Source organism: Tupaia chinensis, unplaced genomic scaffold, assembly GCF_000334495.1.
Source record: "Tupaia chinensis unplaced genomic scaffold, TupChi_1.0 Scaffold000354_1, whole genome shotgun sequence".
Lineage (NCBI taxonomy): Eukaryota > Metazoa > Chordata > Mammalia > Scandentia > Tupaiidae > Tupaia > Tupaia belangeri.
In genome coordinates this window covers 8726051-8747861 of record NW_006159849.1, presented here as the reverse complement: position 1 = coordinate 8747861, position 21811 = coordinate 8726051, and the positions used below count along the sequence as shown (strand labels likewise).

The following is a 21811-nucleotide window of genomic DNA, read 5'->3' as shown; positions in this document are numbered from 1 at the left end:
TGACAGCTCAAGACAGGACAAAAACTCTTAAAACCAGACAACAAAGCCTAGAAGAAAAGCAGCAATATTTTAGTCAAAAGTCACAGAATGCTATTTCACCAGTTCAGTCTTAATCTATCTTCTGTTGTGGTTCAATCTTCCTGATTGAATTCTGGGATATAATATGCAACTCCAGACTTGTCCCTACGATTAAGTTGGGCATTTTCTTAGTTTTTGAACTCTTATTTCTGTGTGACTACATTTAATTTTCCTGACATAGCCCTCCCTTGAGAACTTCTTAGAGATCTAGTCTGGTGCTGGTAAATTCTTTCAGGTTTTGTTTATCTGAGAATGTTCTTGTCATTTCTTCCCATATGAAGGACAACCTTGCTGGGTACAGTATTCTTGGTTGTAATTGCTTTTCCCTTAACACTTTGAATATATTTTCCCATTCTTTCCTTGTTTGCATTGTTTCCAATGAGAGATCTGCTGTTAGTCTGATGAGATATCCTCTGTAGGTAACTTGCTGTTTCTCTCTTGCCAGTCTTAGTATCTTGTCTTTGTCTATGGTTTTGGTCAGTCTGGCTATAGTGTATCTTGGAGAAGATCTTGGGTTGGTTCTATTTGGGGTCCTTTGTATTTCTTGGGATTGGATCTTTGAGTGCCTCTCCAGGTTTGGAAAGTTTTCATGCAGGATTTCATGGAATAGATTATCAATGCCCTTATGAGTCTCTTCACCTTCTGGGATGCCAATTATCCAGATGTTTGGACGTTTGATGGTATCTAGTATTTCTCGTATATTATTCTCAAATTTGTGGGCAATTTTCTCAATCTTTGTGGTGAAATTTTCTAGGCCAGCACTTTTCTCTTCTACGTATGAGATTCTATTTTCTGTATGATCTAGTCTGCTTTTAATACTTTCAAGAGAGATTTTGACTTCCTGTATTATAGTCTTTATCTCTAACAATTCCATTTGATTATTTTGTAAAGTGTGTAATTCCTCTTTCAGATCTTGCAAGAATTTCCTCACCTCCTGGCACTCACCAGCTCCTTTCTCCATTCTCTTCTACAGTTCATTGTCTCTCTTCTCTTCCATCTCTGTTAGCTTTGCCATTATGAATGTTCTGAATTCTTTATCACACGTTTCCATGATTTCCATTGAACATCTGTTGATGAAGAGGAGCTATTCTTTTTCCTTAGAGGAGAGATATTTTCTTGCTTTCACATATTTCTTGTGGTCCTGTGGTAATTTCTAGTCATCGGATGGATGTTGTGTTTCTTCCCAAACTTGGAGTTCAATCTGAGCATCCAGGAGCATGCAGAAAAGGAAACAGAGAGAGAGAAACAACAGCAACAAAAACAACAAGAAACAGAGAAAAAGACAAGAAAAAAAAAACTAAAAAAAAAAAAACTAAAAAAATTGTTATTTTTTTTTAAAAGTAAAAAATTAGAAAACCACACAGCATGCTTACACACTGTGTAAAATCACTAGTTCTCAGTAGCCATGAAGGGGTCTTCTGTGGCCTATGCCCTTACCTTTTCTGGGTTGGGAGGGGAAGAGAGGATTATTAACAAGATAAAAGGAAAGGAGGGACTGAGAGCCCAGAAACTGCTTAACTTTAAAAATTTTTAAAAAGGAAAAATTACAAAAAAAAAAAAAAAGAGGACAGAAACAGAGACAGAGGTAGAGAGAGACAAAGACAGATCCAGAGACAAGAGACTGCAAAGTCTTCTTCCTACCACACAAGTTTGAGGGCTGGAGGCTGAATTATCAGTGGAAAAATCTTCTTTTCTCCTAGACTCCTGAAGTCACTAGTTCTCAGAAGCCATGAAAGGGTCTTCTGTGGCCTCCTCATTGGTTTTTAAAGAGTTCCCACATTCTCTGGTGATTGCAGTTGGCAGTTCTTTTCTGGTTCTGAAGCAAAATTTGCAAACTGGTGATTCATGGGTAGCCTCTGCCCAGAGGCCTGTTTTGTTGCTCTGCAGTGATTGTTCAAATTCATTCTGAATGTCTTAGGGCTGGGTATCCTCTCTGCTGCCACAGAATGAGTCCCTGCCCCAAGCGTCTGACATCTGCCTGCTTCACCCCCATACTGTTTCTTCCACACACCTGACCAGTGGCGATTTAATGATCACATCCTGAGCAACTGGCATGAGCAGGGCCGGGTTAGGAGGAGGGAAGGGGGTACTCCACCATCTAGTTACACAATACATAGGCACTTCAATCTCCATTGGAAGCATCCAGATCATCCTCACCACCTGCCCCCCACCCCCACACACACACATAGAGTTCCACATGTCAGAACAAAGTGTGGTTTATTTTCTCCTTAATGGTAATAATTTATGCAAACTAGAATTTAGTATTATCCCTAGTGCCATCTCTTTTTCTTCCATAGTCATCATACAGTACCTGCACACACACAAGAGTGAGAAGCAGAGAGAAAGCGAGGAAGAAGAGCCCGTCTGCTCAGGTGCCGTCCCCTCCCTCCAGTTCTCCAGCCACTGAATCTTCAGCACGTGCACATATGCTGGGTGTGTTGCAAGCTGACTGTGCAGGGGATTTGAACCACAATCACCATGTGAGATTTGACGTCCCTTGAGTAGCACATTAATACTGTACCATGGAGCCAGCCTTCTTAGTGTAATCTTTTAATATGACATTCTCTCTCTCAAGACAGTGGACTATTTTTTTGCATCTTTTCATTCTACCTAAATCCAAAAAGTGATAGAAACATGATTACTGTTATATTCAACTTGGGGGCAGCAGGTGGCATGGTGGTTAAGGACACTAAACTCCTATATGGTCAACTGCAGTTCAAGCCTTGGACCCAGCAACTTGAAAACTATGCCAGACATGTGTGAATGAATGCCCAAAATCCCAAGAGCAGAATGAAAGAGAAGGGATTTCAGCATAGACATCCCCCTGGGAAAGGGAGTGATTTATCACTTCCTCTCCCTCTCTGTCTCTCTCTGGTGAGTGCATGGGTCCTATGGCAAAAACCTTAAAAATTTTAAATTAAAAAAGAGTATATTCAACTTATAATTTTTGATTATATGGATGAAGTGAAATAACTTGGGATATACACAATTCATAAATAATCAAAAAGAGTACAATAAAAAAAATTGAGCTTTCACCCACCTTAACTTTTTCCACATCTGATCTTTGATCTTTCTATTGATTGAGTTGAGTTTACACTTTTTCCCTTTTACTTCCCAGAGTTAATGAGTAGGATAATTAACCCAGAGGTAAGGGTAAGTGACCTTAAAAGACTTAATAATTCACAAGTTAGATATCAGCCTGTGGATAAGCAAGAATTTGCTTTAGCTGTTCCACATCATTGCTTCTGATTTGAAACCTGTGTCAGTATACCCTTTTCCCTAGTAAGAGCTGTCATGATTGAGTTCATGCAATATGGGATTGCTTTTACCCTCTGTCCATACCCCACTACAGCTCTCAGGGAGCAAATGAAATTTAGAATACCCATGGCCTGTGAATCCTGTTTTCCTTTTTACCACATTTCCTTTAATCACATTTTGAGGTTATCAGAAAAGGAGAAGAAATTCTACAAAATGTTTTTCAAGCTGCTAGGACCAGGATTTGAACCAAGGTTAGTCATGTGGGATTTGCTCCCTTAACTACTTGGCCACAGGGCCTGTCCCAGAGTCTTCTTTTTAATGTCCTTTCCCTCATCTCACTGGCTGGGAAGTTAGTTGTCTTCTTAGCTGAGTTTTGCACCAACCTGTGGAGCCACCCACCCCATGGACACCTGCCACCTCACATGTTTCCAGGACTCCCTTGTAGCCTACTTTTGATCCCCTCCTTAGTTATTCAAAAATGAGTCACTCAACGTCTGGAGATGTAGGAGAGAAGAAGTTAAATAAAGAGTGCCTCCCATAGAACGTCTTCCTTTCCACAACACCTGTCTATTTTTTACTTAGTCATTTTATGTATCTGTATCTATTTCAGTCTATTGTTGTTAATAACTGAAATACCTAAAGTGGGTGCTTTATAAAAATAGAGGTTCATTTAGCTCATGGTTTGGAGGTAAAAGGTCTAGAGGCTGTATCTGATGAGGATGTTTTTGCTGGTGAGTGACATGATTGAAGGCATCACACAGAAAGAGAGCAGGAATACACATGTTTCTATGTCCACGTTTCATAAACCCACCAGACCTCAATTGTGAGGTCCCTCCCAGATGTCTAACCACTTTCCAAAGACTCCACCCTTAGACACCGTAAATTGTCTCTACCTTTGCAATATCATTACAATGGATGGCCTGTCAGATTTTATCAAATGAATTTTAGGAGGAATGCATTCAAACCATAGTCATCTCTATGGGTATTTCTATTGATCCATAACTTCTTATTCTTGTCTTCATTTTATCTCCTAAATTATTTGGTTAGAGTAAGCTCCTGGTGACTACAACTATGACCCACAACTCTTCATTTACTTTTGATTTGTCTTAGGGGCTAGTCCCATGACCCAGTAGTTAAGGAAACCAGATCCCACATGGCTGAACGCAGTTCAAATCCTGGCCCTCAATGGCTTGAAAAACATGCTGGACATGTGTGCATGCACACCCAGAATCCCAATGGGATGGAGAATTAGAGAAGGGATTGTGGTATGTCTGTTCATCACTAAGGGGTACTTGTCTCTCGTGTTCTCTCTCTTCTGTTTCTTTGTCTTTGGCAAGCACGCCCTATGGCAATAAAAAGAAAAGAAAAAAGAAAAAAATCTTGAAAGCAGTTCAGGGCTTTAGGCTGTGTGAAGGGAAGCTGAAATTGAGATTAAGGGGTGCTGAGAGAGGCAGAAATGTGTCCCAAGGCAGGAAAATCCCACCCTCTTACCCATGGCCAGCAGGAAAAGAGTTTTTTTTAAATAGCCTATAAGGTCCTTCAAGAGAGGGAATCCATGGGCCTCTATATATTTTATCTCCTTCTGGCATTGAAGACTATTCCTGCATCACAGCAGTATTACTGTCCTTAACATCCCTCCCACCACCACCTCCGCCACCACCACACGCTGGGGAAACCCAGCTTTCATTCCCACCATTCAGGTGAGCACATTCCGTAGCCGTGGTCTACCTGCAGGTATTTTCCTTCTAAAGATCAGCAGTCAAGTGATTCATGTTGCATATTCAAGGGATTAGAAAAACTATCTTTATCTTCTCTAGAAGAGTTGAGAATGTATCTCATTTAGATTCACCAAAAGATTTGCCTTTGGGCATTTAAAAGTGAAAGTTTGAGCTCACATCATGACGTGGCTTTGGTTTGTCCTTTCCAAGTGAAAAATAGGTACAATTGTATCTTAACCATGTGACCTCTGTCTTTATAAATGGCCAGGCAGACTATGTGACAATTAAAATCAGGTTCATGACCATCATTGACTCAGAACATTTATTGATACCTGGCAGGTACTGAGCTGGCAACATGAAGGTGGAAACAGAAAAAAAAAAAAATTAGACAGACCACACACAAGGATTTCCAGTGGGAAAGGTAGAAGACATCTAGAAACAAATCTGTGATCAGCTACCCAGAGAGAAACAGAAAGAGGTGTAGAGTAATTTACTTATTGATAGATACCCAGTTTTTACTACAAATTACTTTATGCATTCATGGTTTTGCAGTTTCTTGATTTTTGCTCTTCCGTTCTGAATGAAAGGACTGGATTAGATAACATCAACCCCATGTGCCTCAGTAACAGGGACATATTAATTCCTTCAGAAGCACTAAATTCTAAATAGATTATCATGGGTAATAATGACAAAAAAGATTACTGTGTAAATGTAAAATAAAAACAATCCTAGTCCATGGAATACAAGTTTTACATGTGCATCACAATTGAAATAGCTAGGTTCTAAAACTCTATTGCAAAATTCTGGATAAAGTCATTAAAATGCAAAATTCTCATTTTTGTCAGTGACTTTGATAAGTCAATACCCAAATACTTACTTCGGTCATTAGTCCCTGCCCCAAACCACAGCTAGGATGCCAGAGTGGTATAAGAGTGGGACTTTGGCTCCACTCCACTTCAATAAAAACTGTTCCACTTTGGTGTTTATTTATCAGGATTGTACATTGCATTTCATTGAGAGAAAGGGGGATTGGCAGTTAGAAATCACTGAATGAGATAATCTCTAAAGCCTCTTCCAGCTCAGAAAGATTTGGATTCTGTAATTCTCAATGACAGTATCAATGTCATTCCTGTGCAGACCCTCTTGTTACCTGTAATCCCTCAGTTTCCCTCTGATGGCGCCAAGGTGCAGGCACAGCTTTGATTCCCTCGGTCCTTGCTCTTTAAACCCCCAATACAGGAAGCCACCCCAAATGATCCTCATTTTCTCTTCCTTGCACAGAGTGGAGAACATGTCCATGAGGCTGGAGGAAGTCAATGAACGGGAGCACTCCATGAAGGCTTCGCTCCAGACCGTGGACATCCGGCTCGCACAGCTCGAGGACCTCATCGGTCGCATGGCCACTGCCCTGGAGCGTCTGACAGGTCTGGAGAGGGCCGAGTCCAACAAAATCCGCTCTAGGACCTCCTCAGACTGCACGGATGCAGCCTACATCGTCCGCCAGAGCAGCTTCAACAGCCAGGAGGGGAACACCTTCAAACTCCAAGAGAGTATAGACCCTGCAGGTGAGGAGACTATGTCCCCAACTTCTCCAACCTTAATGCCCCGTATGCGAAGCCATTCTTTCTATTCAGTCAATATGAAAGACAAAGGTGGTATAGAAAAGTTGGAAAGTATTTTTAAAGAAAGGTCCCTGAGCCTACACCGGGCTACTAGTTCCCATTCTGTAGCAAAAGAATCCAAAGCTCCTGCAGCCCCTGCAAACACCTTGGCTGTGGTTCCTGATTCCAGAAGACCTTCATCGTGTATAGACATCTATGTCTCTGCCATGGATGAGCTCCACTGTGATATCGACCCTCTGGATAGTTCTATAAACATCCTTGGGCTGGGTGAGCCAAGCTTTTCAGCTCCAGTACCTTCCTCGGCCCCTTCAAGTAGTGCCTATGCAACTCTTGCACCCACAGACAGACCTCCAAGCCGGAGCATTGACTTTGAGGACATCACCTCCGTAGACACTAGATCTTTTTCTTCAGACTACACACACTTCCCAGAATGCCAAAACCCCTGGGATTCAGACCCACCAATGTATCACACCATTGAGCGTTCCAAAAGTAGCCGCTACCTGGCCACCACACCCTTTCTTCTAGAAGAGGCCCCCATTGCGAAATCTCATAGCTTTATGTTTTCTCCTTCGAGGAGCTATTATGCCAACTTTGGGGTGCCCGTGAAAACAGCAGAATATACAAGTATCACAGACTGTATTGACACAAGGTGTGTCAATGCCCCGCAAGCAATTGCTGACAGGGCCACCTTCCCTGGAGGTCTTGGAGACAAAGCAGAAGACTTATCTTGCTGCCACCCCGAGCGAGAAGCAGAACTGAGTCACCCCAGCTCTGACAGTGAGGAGAATGAGGCCAAAAGCCAGAGAGCTACTACAGTGATAGGCACCCAAGAGGGTGATAACACAGACAAAGCCCTGTCCAACAACATCACAGTTCCCAAGATCGAGCGCGCCAACAGCTACTCTGCGGAGGAGCCCACCGCACCATATGCACACACCAGGAAGAGCTTCTCCATCAGTGACAAACTCGACAGGCAACGAAACACAGCAAGCCTGAGAAATCCCTTCCAGAGGAGTAAGTCCTCCAAGCCAGAGGGCCGAGGGGACAGCCTGTCCATGAGGAGACTGTCCAGAACATCGGCTTTTCACAGCTTTGAAAGCAAGCACAACTAAACCTTCTTCACATGCATTGCAGGAGGCTCGAAATCCCACCCTAAAATTCTCCCAACTCTGCCTTTTCCTCCTTTCTTGAATCATACCCGCTTTCTTCTTAGCTGAGCAAAACAAGCAATGCTTTGGGAGGTATTAACTCAAAGGTGACTTCTGGGCTGCAGATCAAGAAAGCATTTGATCTGGCCCAGTGCCAAACACAGGGGATTTAAGGCATGTTCACACTTGCTGGGAAGGGAGGGGAAAAGAGGGGCAGAAGAAGGGTTAGAGATGAATGTGTATCTTCAGTCACAGCAGAAAGTCATGAGAAGTGGGGAACCAAGGGGCTTCAAGCACTCTCCATGCCAGGAGGCTTCTTTGATTTCTGACCATTACCAGGAGTTTTAGGATGCAGGGCTAAGTTGCAAAATAAAATGAAGTAGCCAACCTACAAAATGAGATATTCTAAACTTCCATTCTGTTTTCTTTTCACATTGGCTCCATCACTGATGACTGATGAAGAGCATCCTTTTTATTCAGTGTAAGCCGGCAGCAAGCAGTTCTACCTAACGTCCCACATCCTTCTCATGCCAACACTTCTGTAATTGATCATTATAAAGAAAAACAAGGTAACAGTCCTAGTTCACCTGTCTCTTATATATTCACTTCTGGTGCCACAACTGTTTATCTTTTTTGAAGACAATAAGGGAACAGAAATGCCTTTTTTTGTATTGCAATCCCAATGAAAGAAGAGTTGATGTTAAAAACAAAAGTGAAGTGGTTGATTGTAAACAGCGGGCATTCGAGTAGCGTTGAGCAAGCTCAGGACGAATGTAATTAAATAATTTTATATTTTTAATTTATTTTGTATCTCACCTGTCATCAATGAATTCACTCACGGAATATGTAAGAGAGAACTCAAAGAGATTAAAAAATAAAAAGACAAGCAAACAAAAAAACAACAACAGTGGGCAGAACCAACCTAAAATTGCCATATGGGATATTGTTATGTGCTCCCCCTTCATATCCTGTGTTATGCTGCTGTGTGATCTTCATCGTTTGCATGATTCCACCATGTCCTCTGAACACCTCCAAGATGTAACTGCCAATTTTTTACACCACTCATCACATAAGCATTTTCTATATGAATATATGGTTATATGTGGATATTTTCATACCTAGAGTTTTGCCATCTAATCTGAGCTCAGCATAAATTTAATTGCAGTTTTTCAAGGGCTGGTATCTTTTTTATGGAAATGTCCCAAAGTACTTTTTAAGGAAGTTTAAAAACCATAAATAACCTTAAAACTGACTGGGAGTTTGGTATCAACCCAAAGCCATCAGTTGCAGGCATACCATGAATATTTTTCTTATAGACAGAGTTCTTTTAAAAAAAATAAAAATAGATACAGTAGACCAAAATAGAAAGCAAATAAACCATATACAGAGTTCTATAGTATATGCTGCTTATATACATATATATGCATTCACACAGAGACATATGTTTATATATAGTATATAAACAGTCATATAGAGCTTTCTTAAGAGGCTTGGACTTTTCTATCACCTTGAGGTATAACCGAGCTTTTTTAACATCCAAGAAATTCTACTGAAAATTCAACATGTTATTAGACCAAACGTTGAAATGATAATTTTGTACATCCCTGTGACCTTAACTCTTTCCTCATACCAAACCAGAGTTGTCAAAATGACTCACTAACTGCCCTTTGCCCCTTCTGTCCAAGAGCACTTGCTATTATAATATCTCACTTATTCTGGTTTCTTCTGCAAAACACTAGCACGCCAAGTACAATCTGAACAGACATGCAACTCCAAACCAGTTTTATTACAGACTCTAGAATACAGATAGACATAAACTTCTAGATCAAATTCTGGATTTGAAATGGAATTAAAATTTTAAAAATCACAACCCTAAACTGTCAGATTCCTCCTTGAATCACTGATGTATAAAAGTGAATAAAGCCTTTAAGGAAAATGACTTAATGTTCCTGGTCCTAAAGACTACCTGGCTCTTTTGTTTAGTTATAGGTGTAAACACCAAGTTTTATTTCATTTTGTGAAGTCGATTGAATACATGGACAAAACCTCTAGTCTCTATTAAAAAAAAAATTGGAAGAAAGAAAGGAACTGTCTGTGTAAGCTTTTTCTTTTTTCTTTTTCTTTTTTTTGGTACAAGCTTTTCAAGGTATAGAAAGACTGATGAGATCATGTATATAAAGAATTAAGGAATTCCTTCTTCACTGCTTCGTATTTAGGTCAATCAGTAACAAACATCCAGACTCCTTCATTTATAATTACTCTAGAAACACTTGCCTTTTATTGGGCCTCACATGGCCTCCTTCCCTCTCAGCAAACGTGTTCAGTCTAAGCATTAATCGGTTGTCCTGAAACTTCTTGAGTCATGAATCCCTCAGGGGATCTGATGAAAACTCTGGGCCCTCTCCCCAGCAGGGGAAAAAAATGTACATACATGTATGTGAAGTTGCAATATAACCTTAAAGAGTTTATGACCCCTGGTTCCACATTGATTAGTAATGAGGAAAAGGACCATGTTTGTTCATAATCAATACAGTTGTAAGAGGCACTTTACATTTGAGACCATTTCTCTGTGATTCTCAGGAAGGCCAAGTCTCAGCACTAGAATTTGAACCAAGATTTTCTTCTTTTTGTTCTTTAGATTAGGTGTTGCTAGTTCGATGCACTTATACCTTAACATTTGATGATTTTCAAGTAGCAAGCACACTCACAAAGCTCTCTTTCCGTAAGAGAGTCTGTAGAGAAATTCAGGAAGGAGATGAAACCATTATTCTTTGACCATAGAGCAGGACATCAAGCACTTCCAGGCCCTCATTCAGGACCAGACTGGAAGTAGAGGAAAGAAATTATGAACACAAGCATTCCCTTCCGTCGTGATTTCAGGAGAGAAAACAACAGGACCTGGGAAACTGCACATGTAAAAGTCCTGATCTTGTGCCTGGTTCTTTTGTTGTGCATAAAAATTATGCTCTAACATCTTTTGTGAAGTATGTGAAATATACAAGCCAAATTGAAATGATTTTAGACACAAACTTTATAAACTTCATGAGCCATTTCTCTCCTGTGCACATATGTGTGTGTGTGCTTTTTCAATCCATTCCTTTCCATTTCCGGGTTCTCTGTGCACCGATGTGGCATTGATTCTGTGGCCTTGTACAGTCAGTTTGTGCTCAGCTCATTTATTCCACCCTGTCCCTGATCTAGGGGATGTTAATTACCTGTCTCTGTGAATTAAGCAGCTCACGGGCAGCGAGTTATTGAGAACCGTAAATAAAGTCATAGAGAGCTCAAGGAAGTAATAGCTTCAGTTTAATCATCAGCTTCAAAGGTGCCAATTTTTATATACTGCCATGTGTAATGATTTGTTCTAAATTGCTTGTTCCATTTGAAAAAAAAAATTAAGGATGTTTTATGAAAATGACCATGGACGTCTCCTGATTAACCAACAGATTTTATATTTATAGTTAGGAACTCCCTCCTTGATGGATTTGCACGAGGAGCTGAAAAGCTTGGGTATAATTGTCTTGGCTAGTTTGTGTATTTCTGCAAGCCAAAAGGTGTATCTGTAGTCACAATGCAGCACTTTACAGAACTGGATTTTTTTTTCAAAGTCTAAGCTTCCAGGTTTAGAATATTATTTAGCATTTTGAAATGTCCCCATTGAAAATATATGTGTAAGAATAATCAAACGAGAAAAATGTGCTCATAAAAACACACGATGTGTTTCTTCTGAATGTTCCAATGTATTTTAAAATATGGTTTATATAGATAATATTATGGTCGATACCTGGATAGTACTTTTTTTTTCTTTTTCTTTCTGAGGCTGTACAGTCTAACCTTTCTGAATGTTTGGGCTGTTTAACTTCTACTATTCAGTCGTTCATGATGCTCGATCTATGGGCTTTACCATTCAATATGTTGGGCAATGCTGTATTATAAAACACACGTAAACATGTATGTAACCCGCGTTTAACCCAGCATAGTTGTAGCATGTGGTTGTATTAATGAACGTTACAGGACAGCTTTATAATCAATGATACATCTGTAACATTCAATAAAGAAGCACATGTTGCCAGGATGAATTACGTCCCCAATTCCATGTTCTTTAGAATCCTCATGAAATGGCCATCTTGGTTCCTGCCCTGCTTTGTGTTTTTCCATCCATGTAAAGATCACTGTAAAATATTTGTGTAAGCTGATGTACATCCTCTAACAAGTCTTGCAAGATAAGGTAGGCAAGTTGTGGCTCCGTGGAAGACAAAGTGGCATGTTATGCAAAAGACTATATGAGAAATGAACTTAAGATACTATTTTAAACTCCGGTTGAATTAGCTGTTTGTTTACATCTGCTAACCCAAAGTGGAAGCAGTGTACAGTATTTTATAAATATGTTCATTTAGTACCACTATGTTGTTTCTAGATACAGTGATGCTAGTGTGTAGGTGGTTATATACTTGGCCTAGATATTGCATTATAACTCACTATCCTTTAACAATAACGATGTGATTTAAATGACGTAATCTCTCTCCAAACCCAGTCTTAATTTTGTGTCAACAAAATGCATGCTCTGCCTTATGCATTTCTTTTGACTTTCTAAGACACTGAATATTTTACTATTGCCTGCTCTGATGCTTAAACCAGTTAGGAATTCACTCAAGTTGTTGGGCTTCTTACACGGGGGATCATGTTCAATTTCTAAAATTAAAAACAAAAAACTAACCAAGGGGTTTTTTTAATCTTTCTTTTTAAAGCTCTGAACAACGAATATGAAATCAAGTATTAACCGCAGGGTGTATAGCTATGGGACCCAGAGATGGCAAGCTAATGCCACTCGGGTTTACCAAGGTCTAGGTGTCGTGCATCTGTGATATATGAAAGACATATTTTTGATTCTTTAGGGCTACTGGGTGCAAATTGCTAAGCCAAGGATAAGAGTAAAAAGTCCATTCATGACAGTGCATGGTGTGCAGGTCACTGGATGAGTGGTCCAGTGATAGGACATGACCTCCCTCATCTTGGGATTTTCTCACTTCGTGAATGTATGGCCTGGAGGCAGGAGGTGGGTGATTGGATGCCTGGTAACTGAAGTTTAGTCTTTGAAGAAGTCACTATTTCATTATTAGAACCCATTCAACATCTGGAAAAGACAGGAGCCAGTGTGCAGTCTTATAAAGAACTGCTCCAAAAAGCGAAGAGAGAAAGCTTTTCTCTCCGCCTACACTGACCTAAGCTTTCTCTTTTTACAAGTCAAACATTCTGTCACTCAAATTGGAATCAACCAAAGTACAGGTTGGTTCTGATTTAAGATAAACGAAATTTTTCTCTTTTCCTTTTTTTAAAAATCCATTCAGAAGGTACTTTTATTGTGTTCCCTTTTCTCTGATTATTCCCTTGCACTTCTCGTGCTAATGAAATAAGTGTGACGATTTCCATGTGTTGCATAACAGAGGATCTCAGTGACCAAGTAACCTTGATGACAGTTAAGGATGAGGTGGATTTTCCCTTCCCTCACTGACCTAGTTACCAGCCACCTTCCTGCTCCAGCCCACTGTGCATTTGCACCATGTGGAAAAAGCATGTGTATGGCTAGAAGTCCATGTGCTTTCTGAAGAGCCAACGCCAATCATGACCCCAGCCTTCCTCTGGAGGAGACAGGCTGCTGAGAACTGCGGAATTCTTGGGGAAATTCAGCCTTGAGCCTGGATGTGCAGCTTCCTTCATCCCCTTTAGTTTTTCTTTTAGTTCAACACTAGCTGCTTTTTTGCCAGACCAACAGACAGTTGCTCCCATTACCTCGCTGCCTTGCGTGCCCTGGCACTGTAGGCTGAGACGGCAGCTACTTGGAAGAAGCCAAACACTTAGACTTTATCCCAGGACACATCTTCCCACCAACTTAGCCTCCTTCTAACTCTGTGTTCCTAAATCGGCTGGTGTTTGCATCTGCTTTATCCAATTCTTTGCCACTCTGAGTCCCGAAAGAGCCCCTCTCATCTTGACAATAGCGTCCCACGCATCAGAACCAGCCGTCTGCATCCAGATTGAAGGGTCGCAAACTCAAATACATGGAGGGGTTGAATCCAGGACACAAATGGCTGAACTGGGCTGGTGGAAGAAAACAGAAGTAGGATTGGTAAGGCATGAGAGAATATGTATCCCACCACAAAGACATTCAACTTCAGGTTTTCAAACACTGGGCTAGCCAAACAAAGGTGTCTGCTAGGAGCATTCAGTCCCAAAGGCAATAATTTGGGACCCCTGATTTAGAGCCAACCAGATTCCTGATTCCAACTTACTGAGTGTACACACAAAATACACTGAGCACTGAGGTGGGTGGGAGGAACTTGCCCTATCTGGGGTTGTCCATGCTCTCCTGAATGATATCTGCACGTATTTTTGTCCGCCACATCATTCTGAACCCAAATGCAGGATCTTTATGAGGTAGCAAGGAAAGAACACCATAGCATTGTCTGAAGACTCACCTGCTTCCTGCCACCACAGCATCTGACCTGAGTTTATATTGCTGCTACCACTATGTAAAACAGTACATGCAGTATACTATACTCATAGCTGTTTCATGATATAGAATTTAGCCTCTCATTTGTAAACATCCTAACCATAGTTTATAACGGGGGAAATTATTCAGATATCATTTTTAAATGAATTCCTATAAATACAATGATTTTGAAATTGGGTTTGCTAAATATATGTACATCTTTTCTTTCTTTGTGTATGGATAGACAGCGGTTTGCATATCTATCGACACTATAAATATATATAAGTCCTTAGAGGAATTGTTCTTTTCTAAAGGTCTATTATTGGATTCACAATGCACTTTGAGCTTGTTTGTTTAGATATATAATTCGAAGCAGAAGTTGGCAGATACCACGGGAAAAACTTTCTGAAATTTCTGTAACAAATGTTTTGCAATAAAAAAAAAAAAACTCAGTAGTTTAAAACATAACTTGGACTTCTCTGTGCACTTATTTCTTGCCATCTGATCTCCGCCCTCCACATGCTAAGAACTTTTGGTGTACATAGAGATCACTGCTCCATGCGTTACTTGTTTCAGTAGAACAGAAGTGAAAACTGGTAGTCTTTGGTTCATATATAACCAGCCAAATGGTTCTTATTTTTCTTTTGAATCATTTAAAAACTGATAGATTTCATATCTAATTCCAGATTTCTGACTTTTCTTGAAAAACCTGAAGGAACAGTCATTTGAGACCTTGTATTCCCACACAGCCAAATCATGGCATCACGGATATACCCTCAGAAGGACCATGTTCTAGTCCCTCCCACCCCCTACTGCCTTTCACTTCTGGTTTCCTTCACTCATTAACGTTACCTGAAAGGGCCCAAGATGCACAGATGGGATAAAATTCAACTCGTGACAGTGGGTGAATTTATGAGTAAGAATATGGAGCTCTATAATCTTCCTAATATCTTTTAAAATAAAGAAACTAGATTTAAGAATTATTTCAAAACAACATACATGTTGATCAATGGGAGAAGAAAATCGATTCTGACACATTATGGAGCCATTAAAATGAATTAAGTCTTTGTTAACATGAATGAATGACAAGAGTATTTAAGTATTTTTAAAAGGAAATACAGAGTAACTGTTTTACTCTATTTGGGCTACTGTAACAAAATGCCTAAGACTGGGAAACTGATAAATAATAGAAAAGTATTGCTCACAGTTTTGGAGGCTAAGTCCAGGATCAAGGTGTCAGAAGATCTGGTGTCTGGAAGATCTCACTCTGCTTCCCAGATGGTGCCTCCTCATGTGGTAGAAGGGCCATAAGAGCTCTCTCAAACCTCTTTTTTATTTGTTCGTTTTATTTTATTGATTGATTGATTTGGAGAGGATTTTGCTATAGGGTACGTGCGCTTGCCAGAAAGACAGAGACAAACAGAAAGTGAGAAATCACCCCCCCCCGGGGGGGATGGCCACACCACAACCCCTTCTCCTCCATTCACCTCTCGGGATCTTGGGCACGCATGCACATGTGCCCAGTGTGAGTTTAAGCCACTGTGTCTGGGCCTCAAACTACAGTTGACTACATGGAAGTCCAGCGACATAGCCATTACGCCAACTGCTGGTCCTTCGAACCTCTTTTATAAGGGTACTAGATCCCATTATAAGGGTAGAGTCCTTGTGACTTAATCACTTCCCAAAGGCCACACCTCAATACTATCACACTAGACTTGTTTCCAGGATCTAAATTTGGGAGGACACTAACATTCAGACCATAGCATGGCCTCATCCCATTTTGGGAACTAAATCAACACATACAAGTATGGATATATTTGTATATGAACAGTATAAGATTGTAAGGTTACTACAAAAGAAAAGTTTTGTAAAACTTTTGGGGAAAAGGACTAGCAAGTGGCATGGTGGACTCCCACATGGTTGACCACGGTTTGTAGTCCTGGACCCAGCAGATTGCTTTCTCACTTTCTCTTTCTCTCTGGTGAATACACTTTCCCTATAGCAAATTTTTAAATAGTAGTAGTAATTTATTTAATTAAATAAATAATTCTTAAAAACAACTTTTTTTTTTCAAAATTTAAATACTCTGTAATTACATAGTATTTCTAAATAAAGTTGGTTCAAGTATCAGTAGACATCAAACAGGAGGTTGCTTCCTTTTTGCTATCTATTCAAAAACCTGTTGTAGGCTTCATCACAGTAATCATAAGTTTTGTACTGGCAAGTCATCTCCTCCAAGGAATGGTAAAGTTGGAATAAAAGAAAAAGAAAAATGGTAGCAATGGTTTAACTACTAATGTCATGAAATTGTCATTTTAGGCATAAATATAATCAATGCCTTGTGAGCAGCTACTTTGTTCCTCTGGAAGAACTGAAAATTTTATTAAAAAGGCAAGACAGTCATGACTAAAAAGATAATTGCATGTTTTAGTTATTTAATTAGAGCTGTTGAAAAAATGGGGATGAACAGCCTAAGTTTAGCTCAACATGAAAAGTGTTCAAGTAGAAGCAAAATGGTCACCAGGAAGGCAGGCGATATGTGGATGGCTTCCCGTAACTGGTAGGAAATTGGATAAACTTCTGTATCCTGCCTAAGCCTAAAAGTAGAAGGTGAAAGAGGAATTTCCGAGGTTGGAGACCCACGTGAAAGAAAGTACAGCCACAAGAATAATTGAGGCAAACCAATCTGACCAGGGCAGAGGACTCATTGGCGAGGAGTCAGGAGTAAAACAATGCCTCATATTCACTTCATCTTCTCAGCACCTCTATGAGATTGGCATTATTATTCTTCTGTCTCAGAGAAGAAAGGAGTTCATCATTTTAGACATTAATCCCAGGTTAGAGTTTGGATTTTATTCTGTGATAAGAAAAAAGTGACTAAAGAATTCTGGCAAAAAGGGACCAGCAGCTAGCGTAATGGCTATGTCGCTGGACTCCCATGTAGTCGACCACAGTTCGCATCCTGGACCTGGTGACTTAAACTCACACCGGGCGCGTGTGCGTGCGTGCCCAGGATCCCAAGAGGAGAATGGAGGAGAAGGGATTGCGGCATGGCCGCCCCCCCCCCCCGGGGGGTAATTTCTCACTTTCTGTCTCTATGTTTCTCTCTGTCTGGCGAGTGCACACACCCTGTAGCAAAAAAAAAAAAAAAAGAATTCTGGCAAAAAAAATGGCATATCAAAATATGACACAGGGCCAGCAGGTGGAGCAGTGGTTAAGGTGCTGGACTCCCACATGGCTGACCATGGTTTGAGTCCCAGAGCCTGTGGCTCGAAAATCATGTGAAGCATATGTATGTGCATGCCCAAAATCTCGAGAGGAGAGTAGAGGAGAAGGGACTGTGCTGTGGCCATTACCCCCCCACAATTGGGGGATAATTCCTCCTCACTTTCCCTCTCTCTGTCTCTTTCTCTCTCTCTGATAAGTGCACATGACCTTTAGCAAAAACAAACAAAAATAGAATGGCAGAGGCAGTGGACTGACTCTGGATCCCATGTAAAAAGTGATAAAACCCTGGAACCAGCAGTTAGCGTAATGGCTATGTCGCTGGACTCCCACATAGTCGACCACGGTTCGCATCCAGGAACATGGTGGCTTAAAACTCATGCCAGGCGTGTGTACGTGCGTGCCCAAGATCCCAAGAGGAGAACGGAGGAGAAGGGATTGTGGCGTGGCCATCCCCCCTGGGGGGTGATTTCTCGCTTTCTGTCTCTCTGTCTCTGTCTGTCTGGTGAGCGCACGTGCCCTATAGCAAAAAAATAAAAAATAAAAAATAAAGTGATAAAACCCTATGGGTGAAAAAAGACACTTTGGAGCCAGCCACTGGTGTGGTGGCTAAGGCAACTGGATCTCATACGGCCAATTGCATGATTCAAGTCTCAGACTCAGCAGCTTAAAAAGTGTGCCATCACGCCCAAAATCCAGAGACAAGAATGGAAGGAAAAGGATTGCAATATGGCCGTTTCCCTAGGGGATACTTTCTCACTTCCTTTCTCTCCTGTCAGTGAATGTGCCCTATGGCATTTAAGAAAAAAAAGAGACACTTCGAAGAAATTTCTTAACTAAATTCAAGAAATATTTCTTGGACACCCACGCTTTGAAAACCATGTGACTAAGTGCTAGTCATTTTGTCTGAAGTATATGCTACCTTCTTACTCAGTTTCCTGGTGATCAACTAATCATCCTTTCTCTGGGACTATTTTTTAGTGTGTGCCCAGCTAAGTACCACTTGCCTTGTCCTCCTGCTGACAGCGTGCACACACAGTACAGATGAGCTCTAGCCTTTGGCCACAGCTACAACTTTTAGCTACACCCTTGACTAAGAAGGTATTGACCCAAGGACATCAAATCCGAGCTGTTTCCTGCCCCCTCCCCCCCCACACACACACACACCACACTCACACACTCTCTCTCACACACACACATATACACTTGGGGATTTGGAATAAAGATGAGAGGGGGGGCAATCTCTGAATAATGAAACCACAACTTAAGCATTCAGGGTTTGTTGGCAACCACATTCCAATATATTGGCTGCATTGCAGAGGAAGTCAGTCTGCCGAGAGAGAGAAAGAAATGTAGACCCAGAGAGAGCTGCAAATATAGGAAACGGGAAGAGTTTAGACTCTCCTGGATCATGGCTATAATCCCACTTTGGGGGGTCTAAAGACGTATCAGTATCCATAAAATAAATTCCCCCTGGGCTAGGCCGATGGTCTCCCAAAGATGGCTGTGTCCTAATCCCCAGAATGTTACATAGCAAAAGGATTTTGTAGATGTGATTAAGTTAGGGATCTTTAGCTGAGAAGATTATCCTGCATTATCCAGGTGGACCCGGTGTAATCACAAAGGTTCTTGGGAGAAGGGGAGGTAAGGTAAGAAAGGCTGTGCCACCACCGAAGCAGAGGCTGAAGCGATGCACTTTGAAGATGGATGAAGGGGACGCCAGCCGAGGATCACAGGACATCTCTAAAAACTGGAAAAGACAAGAACAGTCTCCTCCCCTAGAGTCTCCAGAAGGTATCAGGCATGCTGACACCTTGATTTTAGCTCCTTGAGACTCATTTTGGATATCTTACCTCTGGAATTAAAAGAGAATAAATTCTTGTTATCATAATCCACAGAATTTGTTGTGACTTGCAACAATAGCTTATTAATAAACCTTCTTCCACCACCAACTTTTAAAAAAATCAAGTTGGGGTCCTCCTCAGAAAAAAACATCAAATGGCAGATGACACCAGGGCAGCAGCAGGGCCCGGAGGCCCCCAGAGCCCTGGGATAGGAGGCCACAGCAGCTTCAGTGGAGGGTTAGGCAGTAGCCCCATAGCTGGGGTCAGGGTCAGGGCCATGTTCAGGCCATGTCCAGGATGGTGATCCAGGCCAGGACCGAGGCCACGGAACTCGCAGAGGCAAGGCCGAGGACAAGGAGTGGATCTCAGTCACCAAGTTGGGCAGCCTGGTCAAAGACATGAAGATCAAGTCTCTGGAAGAGCTCTGTCTCTTCTCCCTGTCCATCAAGGAGTCTGAGATTATGGACTTTTTCCTGGGAGCCTCTCTGAAGGATGAGATTTTAAATATCATGCCTGTGCAGAAACAGACTCGCGCTGGCCCGCAGAGCAGGTTCAAGGTGTTTGTCGCCATCAGGGACTACAATGGCCACGTTGGTTCGGGCGTGAAGTGCTCCAAGGAGGTGGCCACCACCATCCAAGGGGTCATCATCCTGGCCAAACTCGCCATTGTCTCAGTGCAGAGAGGCTACTGGGGGAACAAGATCGGCAGGCCCCACCCTATCTCTTGCAAGGTGACCAGCGCTGCAGCTCTGTGCTGGTGCACCTCATTCCTGCCTCCAGAGAAACTGGCATTGTCTCAGCCCCTGTGCCCAAGCAGGTGATGATGGTGGCATTGATGACTGCTATACCTCAGCCTGGGGCTGCACCACCACCCACCCTGGGCAACTTCACCAAGGCCACCTTTGATGCCACCCCCAAGACCTACAGCTAGCTATCTAACCCCTGACCTCTGGAAAGAGACCGTGTTCACCAAGTCTCCCTATCAGGAATTCACTGATTCTCGTCAAGATCTACACCAGAGTCTCCATGCAGAGAACCCAGGCTCCAGCTAAGGGTACAACATAGGGTTTTCATAGAAGAAAAATAAAGTGAATTAAGCCTGAAAATAAAAATCAAGTTGGTGTCTATTCCACACAAACACAATACTCCAGGCACTGTATCTTCCCCTTTTGGTATGACAGAGTATGTGCACATACATGTGAGAAAGAAAGCACACTGAACAGGGTCTCATCACACTGCGATCCCCCCCTCCAGCCCTTCAATACCTCGGGATCTTGGGTGCCTGTGCACACTTGGCATGTCCTCAGGCTGACCCAGGGACCTGAACCCACAGTGGGCCACATAGCTTCCTGCACTGCACCTAGTACACTGCAGACTACGTCACCAGGCTGGGCCTACCATGCCTTCTGAATTTTAAGATGCCATGAACTTTAATTAAATCTAACAAATTAATTCCAGATTTGAGGTGAGAGGAAATCACTGCCATTTAAAATATATACATTGATGAAAAAAAGAATCCTGGCTTTAAGATGTGGGGGTAAAATGTGTGCTTAGAATTTAATAAAATAAGGCGATGTAGGCTCCAAGTCACAACTCAACCACCTCTGCCTCTGTGAAGCATTCTCTAACCCACCACAATGGGTGGTCCTTTCTTGATAATGCATCAAGCTTCAACTCATTTCTCTGCCATAGCAATCGTCACTCTCCCTGGTCCAGGTATGTTTTCCTGGTTATCTCCCCAGCCATACTATGCAAGCCTTAGCACAGAGTGGTACCCCACTTGGTGCACGCACATAGAATGAATGAAGAAATGAATGAATGGGCAGTTTCTGCCCTCAGCAAGCTTCCAATCTAATAGAAACACTATACAAACCAAACTTTTCTTTTTTTTTTTTTTTTTTTGAGAGAGATTTTTGCTATAGGGCACATGCACTCGCCAAAGAGAAAGAAGGAGACAGAGAGACAGTAGTTGGCTCTATGGGATCCAGTCCTTAACTACTAGGCCATGAGGCTAGCCCCTAATAAGGTCTTGCCACCATCCTCTCCCGGTCTCAACCAGCCCCAGATCACGGACGCACAGGTGCCCAGTGTCTAAGTGTAGTTTTAATGTACATTAAAATTTATAATAATGGGGCCATCAGGTAACATGGTGGTTAAGGGTGCCAGCACCCTGGCAGCTTGCTTTCTCGCTTTCTCTCTGTCTCTCTGGTCAAATTAAAATAAATAAATTTTTGGTTTTTTGTTGTTCTTGTTGTTGTTGTTACAGGTGCACTGTAATTGTCTTCTGAACATTTTTTATTTAATTAATTTATATTCATTCTCTGAGTATCATCACAGCATATAAAATATGATTCCCCATCCAGAATTTACTGCAGAGTGGCTTAATCATACATGTTCTCGTCACTAATTTTCCATTTCTAGTTATATA

The 21811-nt window shown here is 41.6% G+C and overlaps 1 protein-coding gene and 1 pseudogene across 7 annotated transcripts in view; both read left to right on the top strand.

Moving 5' to 3' along the window:
* TRPM3 (transient receptor potential cation channel subfamily M member 3) overlaps positions 1 to 11903 on the top strand; it is a 657305-nt gene extending 645402 nt beyond the window's left edge. For 5 of the 7 annotated variants that reach the window (XM_006152484.3, XM_006152482.3, XM_006152480.3 and 2 more), the window contains one exon: positions 6336 to 11903. In XM_006152484.3, the coding sequence (XP_006152546.1) occupies positions 6336 to 7788 (1453 nt within the window). In that variant the 3' untranslated portion in view covers positions 7789 to 11903. The remainder of the gene's footprint in view (positions 1 to 6335) is intronic. The other 2 variants (XM_006152487.3, XM_014589340.2) reach the window with 1 other exon arrangement.
* A 7634-nt stretch (positions 11904 to 19537) lies between these two features.
* Positions 19538 to 20448, top strand: LOC102485180 (40S ribosomal protein S2-like; annotated as a pseudogene).
* Positions 20449 to 21811: the final 1363 nt, after the last annotated feature.